General features: G+C 34.7%; 2 protein-coding genes across 2 annotated transcripts; one reads left to right on the top strand and one right to left on the bottom strand.

Moving 5' to 3' along the window:
* Positions 1-928: 928 nt before the first annotated feature.
* LOC129311039 (casein kinase II subunit alpha-2) lies at positions 929-7,853 on the top strand. The gene is made up of 10 exons (XM_054952985.1): positions 929-1,274; positions 1,934-2,063; positions 3,738-3,932; positions 4,358-4,515; positions 6,174-6,264; positions 6,414-6,479; positions 6,691-6,773; positions 6,999-7,062; positions 7,169-7,237; positions 7,409-7,853. Exons 1-10 carry the CDS (start codon positions 1,189-1,191, stop codon positions 7,466-7,468), a joined length of 1,002 nt encoding a protein of 333 aa, XP_054808960.1. The 5' UTR covers positions 929-1,188; the 3' UTR covers positions 7,469-7,853.
* A 575-nt stretch (positions 7,854-8,428) lies between these two features.
* LOC129311040 (uncharacterized protein At2g23090) lies at positions 8,429-10,248 on the bottom strand. Its single transcript, XM_054952986.1, has 3 exons — positions 10,043-10,248; positions 9,724-9,764; positions 8,429-8,903 (listed from the first exon to the last, which is right to left on the bottom strand). The coding sequence occupies exons 1-3, from the start codon at positions 10,113-10,115 to the stop codon at positions 8,784-8,786; spliced, it is 234 nt and encodes a 77-aa protein (XP_054808961.1). The 5' UTR covers positions 10,116-10,248; the 3' UTR covers positions 8,429-8,783.
* Between the last annotated feature and the right edge of the window lie 767 nt (positions 10,249-11,015).

Below are 11,015 nucleotides of genomic sequence, written 5' to 3'. Positions count from 1 at the left end.
GTGTATCCATAGATAATGTTTTGTACATGCTTTGTGTGGTGTATATTTTAACTTATAAATCAACTAAATAAATATGGATATTGTGTTGTACATCTATGAATATTATGTTGTGCATCTATAAATTTTATATTGTACATGATTTGAGTTTTCAAATCATACAAGAGTAAAATTATATTTTCACTTTCTAAAAAAATTATAACAAGAATCCTTAAACTTACAATGTAATATTAAAATATATTAAGCTCAAAGTAAAGATTTTTGTATTTTTAGAACCTGCAGAATCATTCTTCCTAAAATAAAAAAAAAGAGAGAGTCCGCGTGAAGCTTTTCGACATTAGCAAATGAAATTAGCTTGTCACGTGTAATATATACAGTCCATGAAATAATGGGCTGTACCCAGTAGTCATTAGCTCATTTGTGATTGCGATGTCCCCATTCTCATTTACCGTCAACATGGACTTGATTTTTTTCCTTTGCCAAGCTGTAAACGAGTCATGAACTTGCAAGTTGTTTTAAAGACACGGGACATGGGCGAGAATGGCACGTGTGTTTGGTCCTCCAAGTTGTGTTCCAGAGACCAATCATCTTTAGCCACGTCATGAGATTCTTTAAAAGCGGACCCTCGGATGTGGTCCCAACCTCCGCGCGCGGAACCTCCCACTTGTGATTGTTTTCGGAAGTATATTTAAAATTTAAATGTTAAAAATTAAGTTAAAAATTTGAAGAATTACTTATTCTTAAAAACTAAAACTAAGATTAACATAAAAGTTATAAAGAATTCATATAAAATAATTAAAATATTGTGATAATTTAATAGTTATTTTTCCCTAATTTACAAATAAATATCCGATAGAAAAGTATGCTTTCTAAAACGTTCACTACTTTTGCACGTACCAAAAAGGCTCGAACGGACGCCGTATCTAATCCAATGCAGCTTCATCTGTCTCTTGCGGAGAGTTGAATGAGAATGACATGGGCACATGAACTGCGCGCGTAAACGAACTCTCTATTATTCCTCCTCTGCTTCCTACCGTACGCTCCTCTACGCTGGTTGCGCACAGTCCTAGCGTGCGCATCCCCACCGTCCCTATCTCATCTCACCTATTGAAGCTAATACCACCTCCACATCCGTCGTCGAGCGCTGCACCGAATCCAATCACCGTCAATTCTAGATCTCGGATTATAGCCATGTCGAAGGCGCGTGTTTACGCGGACATCAATGTTCATCGCCCTAAAGAGTACTGGGATTACGAGTCGCTCACCGTTCAATGGGGGTAATTGTCCTCTCTTATCTCTGATGTTTTCTTGTATGTTGATCTTCCTACTAGTTTAATTGCGGGATTTCTCTCATGATTTTTTTTGTTACATACAATTCACAATGGGGGAAGCTTTAGGTTTTGAATCCAAAGAGCATGCACTTGGTTCATTTGCTGCTTCTTTTTAAGCATCTTAGTCCTTTCTCCTTTATTTCTAATATCAAGATAATAAACGAATTTCTCTTGCATTTTTGTTTTCTTAGTTTCTTTCGCAATCTAGTGTGAGATCGGGAACTTTTCTATTTTCAGCTTTTAATTCAGGCTGTGTCCTTTTGATTGGATCTCTCGCTCTTGTAATTGTTTTGATGAACATAACAGACAGAGAGGCTTATCATAATCTTCTCGTTATTTTGAAGTTAATGCCTGAACTGTGTCGTTTGAAATGGCTTGTTAAGTGTTGATGCACTTCTATTCTTTTGGAGCTATGTGAAATGGAATATGTGCTTTTCTAGCGCTTTCTATGATTCCTACTCTGTTTGCCAATTTTTATCCTTTTCTTCTCACGTATGAGGCTGGTCCTTTGGCTACCTGAATTTCCCTTGTTTTCTTGCTTTTTTCAATGTGATGTTATTGTCTTTTAATATTATATCCAAAAATAATATGTATGCTTTTTTCAGAGATCAAGATGATTATGAGGTTGTGCGAAAAGTAGGAAGGGGAAAATATAGTGAAGTTTTCGAGGGTATAAATGTTAATAGCAATGAGCGCTGTGTAATCAAGATACTCAAGCCTGTCAAGAAAAAGAAGGTGATTTTTTTTTCCGGTTTATTTTTCTTTCTACAGTTCCTTGTGACCTACAACCTATGAACAAAGCCATGGTGCTTCATTGGAATTATTTTCCTAAATCGTTGATGGTTGTCAGATCGTAGATTGAATCACAAGTCACAACACAAAGTCAAAATTACTTAAAATCGCCTGGAAGGAATCAGAACTAACGAGACAAAAATCTTATTTTTCCAATATTGGAAATATCAGTACAAGGCATAAGACATATTAGTAACATGGATATCATAAGCTAATAATAAAAGATTGAGTTTCAGCTACATTAGATTCTACTCAAAGATAGGAATCTCAGGGTTTCAAGCTATGAAGCATGGGTGTGGCTACATTTAACCTGTACCTGTGCTGGATGTTGGGTATCCATGCTCTCTGGTTACTTTAAAGTACATGTCGGATGCACATCTTCTATTATTTGGAAAAATTTGTTTATAAACATATCTAGTAGAGTGTTAGTGTGCCTTATATCGACTTCAAGACAAATTTAGTTCCGAATTTTGGAGATTTAAAATTAAAATTTGCTAAGTCAAGAAGAATAATGAAAAGAGAAAACTTGGGTCAAGTTGCTCCCAGAGAGAAGTAAAGAAAGTAACAGAATCTCAATTTATTCAACAGAACTCATAGTACAAGCCTCACTCCTAGTTATAGAACATAGGATTGGTAGAAACTCATACCAGGTAGTTATATTCTAACTACCTAAAACTAACAGCCAACTGATAATCTCTTATGTTGTTCTAATTACAGTTATTACCTGCACAACAAAACTAGTATAAAATGAGTTTTTGCACGCAACTCTAATATGGTATATTTCTCAAATTTACTTTTAATCTTGTTATGAGAATGGGAGAATGGCATTTAAGGCTCTCTTAAGGAAATTTATCATTTTGCATCGGATATTATTTTGTAAAAACACATATATGTTGTTGGTAAAAATTGAACCTTAACTTGCATTTTTTGTTAGGGTTTTCCTAGAAATTTAAGTAGTTAAAGTTCAGCTTTTAATAAAAACATATACATGTTTTCACAAGATAATATCTGATACAAAATTGATGGGTTTTTATTGCGATAAATTTCCTTGAGAGGGCCTTAAATGTCATTCTGCCTATAAGAATTGAGATCATATCAGGAAAATTGAATTACTATCTTTGTTGATTATATATATCATAAAACGTTAAGCAGAGAATGGAGTTACTTCATACTTGATGAAATCTGTTGCACCATCCCCACTTTCCAAAAAAGGAACAACCTGAAGCAGTAATTATTGCGTTTGAAGTCTTTTTTTAAGGAGTGAAATCTTGAAAACATATTCTAGACATCTGGTCATAGAGAGGCTAGCCGGGGTCATCCACAAATTGGTTTGTTAGAACCTATTTTTAGACTGCTGGAATCATTCAACAAGACTTAGTCTAACCAAACCACAATTCCTCCATACTATATGAAGCATTCAGGGTGTGAATTGTACACAACCATGGCTCCTAATTTCTGTATATTAAAGGAATTTCTATAGTGTTGATCTATGAAGCATATTCCTAGTTTATTGAAAAACCCACCCTTGCAAATGCATGAAACCAGAGATTCATTTTCTGTTGTATCTTCCACATAATCTCAATTCTTCTATTTACTAAGTCCTCAATATCTTTGCAGATCAAAAGAGAGATAAAAATACTTCAGAACCTTTGTGGAGGCCCAAATATTGTCAAGCTTCTTGATATTGTCAGAGATCAGCACTCAAAAACACCTAGCTTGATCTTTGAGTATGTTAACAGTACAGACTTCAAAGTTTTGTATCCGACCTTGACTGATTATGACATACGCTATTACATATATGAGCTCCTTAAGGTAATGTTATCTGTCAATCTCCTCTGGTTGACGTGTGATTGCCCCTTTTCTGTGCCCTCTCCATAATCAACATCCTGTTTTTTCATGAAAATAGTGGAAGCATATTTGTCTTAAAGATCAGGCTTCACTTATTTCTTTCTGCATATGCTTCATCTGAATAGGCTGTTGCTTATGTATCATGGAAATATTTATTTAGGACTTACCACTTATGAGGTACTGTTACTTACAAAACAAAGTCATTTATGTTTGATACATGTCTGATCCCATAATTAGATATGACATAACTTGATAATTTAAGTTACTTTTAAACACTATACATCTTGTCTTATACCATATACGTGTCAATATTGGCGTCTCTCACTTTACCACAACTATGTCCATTAAGACCCTTTTTTCCTACGTGAATGTTCTGTTTGGCATTGCAGGCATTGGATTACTGCCATTCCCAAGGCATAATGCATAGAGACGTGAAGCCTCATAATGTTATGATAGATCATGAGTTAAGAAAACTTCGCTTGATAGATTGGGGTCTTGCTGAATTTTATCATCCAGGAAAGGAATATAATGTTCGTGTAGCATCAAGGTAATGTTATTGACCAGTTTTCATTCTTAAAGCACATATATGTAACGTCGCTAAGTTAAGAATGTATTATTATGTGATGTATCTGTTGGGATTTTCCTGTATTCTGGTCACTTTGCCATTACAGTTGTCTTAATTTCTTTACACCAGGATTGTTGGTTGCATTTCTGAAGCCGTAGGTTCAGCATACTGCCCTACATTACATGAATAGCTAAAATACATATAGTACGTCAGATATATTTTCGGTACCACATTGGACCATGAAATTTCAATTCTCAAATCTTGAGAGTAACATATCCTTTTATAACATCAATGTGATAGGCACTTGTTACATGCTATAAACAATTATGGGCATTCAACATCAAACAGCAAATATCAAATGAACAACTAGCCTGACAAGACAAGAATGCATCATTGTGGTGGCACATCATGCTATTGTGATAATTTTTTTTTTTAAATCATCAAAAAGGTAGCCTCAAATTAAATATTGATTCATCTGGGATTTGGGGACAGGATCCTGTGCAATGTTATTGGATTCTCAGGTCCCCCCTCCTGGGTAGTTTTGTAGCTTATGTAAGGAGTTTCCTTACAATGTTTGCAAAGCTATTACGTTGAAGGTTTAAAGCTGCTTTTTTTCTTGGTTTAAATTTCATGATAATTATATCATTTTTTCTGTAGGTTTTAGTATACTGCCATCTCATCATCCATTTATAAGTCATGCTTGTCTCATAAACGATTAATGTACACCAGTGTTGTCAAAAGCTGCTGAGGCGTAATAGGACACCAACCAATTGCTTTTATGGCACCAAGGCAGGGGCGACTTTGATGACCGCATCAGGCTGAGGTGTGATGCACTATAAGTAAACCCAATCTTTGAGGTTTTGGCAAAATGGCACGTTGTTTTCGTCATTTAAAAACATTTTCATTGATGCAATTAAAAGGGGCATGAGGAGACGTATCTGCACCGAACACCTGAAAGAAAGCAAGCGATGAAGCTTGTATTGTTACTGTTTAAGATAGCTGCTATGGCTGAAAACAGAAGTAGGGAATCAAAGTTTCTTGGCAGAAATGCTGTTTTGACTGATGATTTGATGTGGATTACTTGCTATTTCACCTATTTTCTTCAAGTCCCTGCTCCTCTCTCTGGACATAAAGCGCAGCCAAACCCAGAACTCTAAACTTTTGTCAGTACTTACAACAAGAAGCAGTTTTCAAGTTTCTAGTCTTTCATCATGTTGTCACAGTTTCTTTTTAAGATAACATTAGTTTACTGTTGGGTCCCTCCTTCGTTTGATTTAGTTTTTCAATTTCAACTATTCAGACTTGTAGCCATTTTATGGTTTTGCTTGCCGCTTGCACCTAAAACTGATTATTACTTTGTGTTTCTAATGCCGCTTCATACTGCGGGCTGACTACTGTGATTCTACCCTGCCCCCGCCACCTCTATAATTTGGTCTGGTGCCTTAAGCCATTCTTCACTTTTGACGGCACTGAATTATATATGCCACAACATCATTCATGGTTTTTAGGCATTTTTTGAGTGACCACATTAACATAAAATCCTGATGTTGGTGCATGATGCTTAATTTTGTTTCCTGAATCACAGCTTAGATAGAAAAAAAATGATATTTAAATGTACGTACAATGCTTTTGGTTCTCAGATACTTCAAGGGGCCTGAGCTACTAGTTGATTTGCAAGACTACGACTACTCATTAGATATGTGGAGCCTTGGCTGTATGTTTGCTGGAATGGTAAGAGTTGTAGCTCCATGTCACTGGCTTCTATATGACATACACTTGTCTTAGATATTTATAGAATCCAATTCGGAATATATATATATATATATATATATTGAAAGAAGAAATTATGGGATATGATTGGTTCATTTTAATTAATGTAGATCTTTCGCAAGGAGCCATTCTTTTATGGTCACGACAACCATGATCAGCTTGTCAAAATAGCGAAGGTAACATTCTTGGTGGTTTCTTGCAATTACTGCTGCAAAACCATAGTACCATCCCTTCCATTAAATTTCGGTTCCTAGACCAAATCTAAAGCTATTTTCCTGTTGAGCAAAATGATATTCCTTTTTAGTGAGTTTTATTCCCTGGATCCTTCAACCTTCATAGAAGTACTTTTCCTTCATGGTGTAAGTTGTTTTTGGATGTAATTTGCAGGTGCTTGGGACTGATGAGCTAAATGCATATCTGAGTAAGTATCATCTGGAGCTTGATCCTCAACTCGATGCACTTGTTGGAAGGTACCAAGCATTCGTCAGTACTTAAAAAGTCATTATTTCCTGCATTTGATTTTCATCATTTTTCTAGCAACTAGCAAGTTTTGATTTAGTTCGCAAACTTTTATAGTTATGTTCTGTAGCAATGTAGTGTATCCTTTCTACTGAGAAGCCTGCTGCCTTACTCTGACTTTATTTCTTTTTGATAGATCAACGAATTGTTACATTTATTGGCGTTTTCTTCTGCAGGCATAGTCGCAAGCCTTGGTCTAAATTTATTAATGCTGATAATCAGCATCTTGTGTCTCCAGAGGTCATTATTTTGTTAAGGCATTTGGACCTCTCTTTGGACTGCATTTCACCAATTTACATATTTTTGTTATTGGTTTTAATTCCTTACATGTTTGTGTATCGGGCAGGCAATTGATTTTCTTGATAAGCTCCTTCGATATGATCATCAGGACAGGCTCACTGCAAGAGAAGCAATGGTAATCACGAAGCTAAATCGTAACACCACCCCCCCCCCAAAAAAAAAAAAAAAAAAACCTTCAATTAACTGAACAGTTTTAAACCTTATCTTTTATTTCTTTCTATTTTATTTTTTATTTCAAGTTTAACTGCGCTAACAATTTGCTTCCATATCCGTGTCTGTCCTGCAGGCGCACGCATATTTCTCGCAGGTAAGGGCAGCAGAAAGTAGCAGAATGAGAACACAGTAACTTGGTCATATTTGAATTCACAAACCCGGTTCACATGTGGATTCATAAGCTGAGTTTAGATGTATGGGATTGTAATTTGATATACATTGACATTTTGGTTTGCCTTGTGATGAAAATGCTGTCCTTATGTAATACGACAGCTGTACCCTTCATTCCAGTAATCAGATATTATCAAGGAGTGGAAGTTGATACATCCCACCTCCAAGTTACCATTGGGTACGAATTTCCCCCTATCTTAACCCTGAACATGAAAAATGTCGGAGTAGCATGCAAACGAACGATTATCCTGTGGGGTTGGGGTTCTTTATTGAGTGCCAGAGCTGTTCCTCTTGTATTAGCCGACCTGTAAATGCAAGATGACCCAAAACGGGAGATTTTCTTATAAGCATAATTTTTTTTGATGTCTTAGGTTATGCTAGATAACATTGGATAATGTGTTTAAAGAGCACAATGATAACATCTGCAAATTTTATCTATATATTTGAGTGCAACAATTTCGCTTCTCTCTCCATTTATGGCGTCGCTAAACATTAAAATGACGTGCATTGTTGAAAATTTAGAAAAATAGAAAATTCTCTGCCCAGTCCTATTTATTAGATAAAGATATAAGGACTTTAATCCCATTTACAAGACATGAGATCATTAAATTTTTGAAGTGTGTGTGTGTATAAATATATATTTAAAACTTACTAAATTTTTAGATGTTATTGAATTTTAATTTTTTTCCTATAAAATATTAAAAATGAATTATAAACACTATGGGAAGGAATATACACATTGATGCAGGAGAAAGGAAAATACCCTCCCGTCTAGAGTCTACTTATTTGGCTCAAAAGCATTCGCAGAACAAACTTGTTTCAAAATAGGATCATTCATGACCAAAAATAGACCTATATCTGTAAGTGGTCCCGTTATCATCCAGTGGGGCATTATTATTAGCTCACGGACCTCTTAAATACATTTACCATCCTTAAAACCATTCATTTCATTCTCTACCATTTTGTGCATGATCTGTGATACATTGGCGCACATAAAGTATGGAAACATGGGACTAAGATTTGCGTTTCTGATTCAGACATGGGACAAATCAGAACGCAAGTTTTCCAAGGAACACCAGTATCATTAAGAAGCATTTCGAAGTAGCTTTCACTTTATCATCAAGGGGACAAGGGCCTCCCTCGTCCCCGCACAAGGCACCTACACACAAGGCAAATTAATTAAATTTAACAGACAGAACTTGAGAAATATACATATGTAGATTGCAGAAAAGGCCACGGCAACATCAAGGGCTCTCCACAGGCTCTCCCCAAATAGTTCACTTTTTAAGATGAGGAAAACAAGCATATAGATCAGATTTTGGGTGCCTGGCCTCAGCATGCTCCCTGCACTTCACCTCTGATGTAGTGCACATAAATGTTTGCATACACACCTTGCACTGCAATCATCAATCACAATTATTAAACTCTAATCAAATGTTCTATAAGCAAAAAGATTCCAATCTAAATTTCCAGCATTCATTTGAAGAAATGTCATATACAATGAGTTTTTTTTTTTTTTTTATTTCTCACAGGCATCCGCCTATTGGTAGCAATCTTATTTGAGGCAAGATTGGGCACTAAATGTAAGAATCTCTCCTAGTAGGATTTGAATCTTAGTTCACTGCATTGCAAGGGACTAACTTCTTCTGGTAGACCCAGCTCCCGTTGGCAAATATGTATATTTCACCAGAGCTATTCCGTGTTGCTTTTTTCCTCTGCCACTAGTGTTATTTCCCTCACATTTCCTTTTACATACTCATAAGAGTACAAAGACATACATTCGTTCTTCATGCCTTGTTTGAAGGGTTAAAATTATAGGTACCACTATATTACTCCCTCAAGTCAAGGCTCAAAGGGAAGGAGCTGGGAAAATGAATTGTTTGGGAAAATCATTTAAGATAGGATGAGGTAATTGGTATGCCCCCAAAAAAAAAAAAACTCAATAAACACTTCATGCATTTTAGGCATGTATACGGCATAGAAAATTTTACAATGCATATTGAATTGAAGCATTAGGCTATTTCAATCATGTTAGACAAGCACGATAAACAGAAAATAGGGTTTCACTTTTCCATACCAGCCATGACAATATTAATTACCTGAGTTCATTATTGTTCAGAGTACAAGAATCTATATATGTAATTCAGTTTACAAGGAGAAAAATGAAAGCAAATAACACAGTTCTGAGATTCATATGTTTTATAAACACCAAATTACCTGAATCGTCATTGCTTTCTTATTTGATTCCAGCTGGCTTCCTACGCGAGACAATCAAATTATTAAAAGTAAGAAGTAAAACCGTGAGAAGATCTTTTTCATGTAGTCTCATTCCAATTTCAATTTCATAATACATAGATACGAGATTTCGCATACTTTCTGCCAGAAGGGGATGAAATAAACAATCTTCATAGTTCGCTTATTAAATTAAAAATTTGATCTGGCTTTTAATCTTGTAGCAGAAATTCTCAGGAAACCAACAGAACATGATTGAAAATTATCGACTTCGAGAGAGATAGAAAGGGAGATGAACGACTACCTTTTGCAGCCTTCATCTTCTCCATGTTCTTCTCACGAGCCATCTTTGACTTTTGCCCGTTGCCTCCTCCCATTTCGTGAAGCACAGGATCAGACCCTGAAAACCCTAATCAACGATATGAAAGGGTATTCAATCCGGAAGGAGACGCAGGAGGAAGCAAGTTAGGGATATACGGCTGCGACCCTATTGTTTCGGACTTGGATTCTTTCTATTTTCTCCCCCCTCTCTATTTTTCTCTACTTCTCATCTCAATTATTAAATTTATTTTTCAACAATTAAAATTTAATGTTTTCATAAAATTATTAATATATAACTTTATAAAAAATAAATATAATAATAATTTTATAAAATATCAAATTTTAACCGTTTAAAAATAAATTTATAAAAAAAAAATAAAAAAAAAATAGAGAGAAGCTAGTCCATTAATTCTTCAGGTTTTCCTCCCCTTGGCAGGAAATAAATTTTAGTATTTTAAATAAAAAATGATTTTATTATAAAATTTTTAGTTTGAAAAACATACTTTTAGTAAAGATTGAAACTTTTAAGAACATTTGTTGCTGCCTAAGTTAGATCTCCCAATTTGCAATTTCCCTAATTTGTATCAATTCTGATTAAGGAAATTGATTTATAATGATTTGATTAATTTGAATTGTTTTTGTGTTATTTTCTCCTTAAATTATAGAATGTAATATTTATTTGTTTTATTTTGATTATATATATTTTGGATATTGTTTAGATTATATATTTGAAATGAGTTTTTTTTAATCAAATCACTCCCAATTCAAAAGTTAAGTCCATAGTGAAAAAATAATAGTAAATATAAGACCCATAAAAATAATTTGTGTGAAATTTTTATCATTTAGTACTTATATTTTTTTATATGTATGAGATAATAATGTGAAAAATGTTTGTTCTATAATGGGACGAATTTTTGAGAGCAACAAGTAATAAATTTAATCATATTTATTGGAGA

The sequence above is a fragment of the Prosopis cineraria genome, unplaced genomic scaffold, assembly GCF_029017545.1.
Source record: "Prosopis cineraria cultivar Desert tree isolate PC_DT_omini unplaced genomic scaffold, ASM2901754v1 PC5, whole genome shotgun sequence".
NCBI lineage: Eukaryota > Viridiplantae > Streptophyta > Magnoliopsida > Fabales > Fabaceae > Prosopis > Prosopis cineraria.
The sequence above is the reverse complement of the archived record's forward strand: the minus strand, read 5'-3'. Positions and strand labels throughout refer to the sequence as shown.

Coding starts and splice junctions, on each gene's coding strand:
- LOC129311039 (XM_054952985.1), top strand. CDS start 1,189: ATGTCGAAGGCGCGTGTTTACGCGGACATCAATGTTCATCGCCCTAAA. Junction 6,774..6,998: donor CTCGATGCACTTGTTGGAAG/GTACCAAGCATT, acceptor TTTCTTCTGCAG/GCATAGTCGCAAGCCTTGGT. Junction 7,063..7,168: donor AGCATCTTGTGTCTCCAGAG/GTCATTATTTTG, acceptor TGTATCGGGCAG/GCAATTGATTTTCTTGATAA.
- LOC129311040 (XM_054952986.1), bottom strand. CDS start 10,115: ATGGGAGGAGGCAACGGGCAAAAGTCAAAGATGGCTCGTGAGAAGAAC. Junction 9,765..10,042: donor GAAGATGAAGGCTGCAAAAG/GTAGTCGTTCAT, acceptor TGTCTCGCGTAG/GAAGCCAGCTGGAATCAAAT. Junction 8,904..9,723: donor AGAAAGCAATGACGATTCAG/GTAATTTGGTGT, acceptor TGATGATTGCAG/TGCAAGGTGTGTATGCAAAC.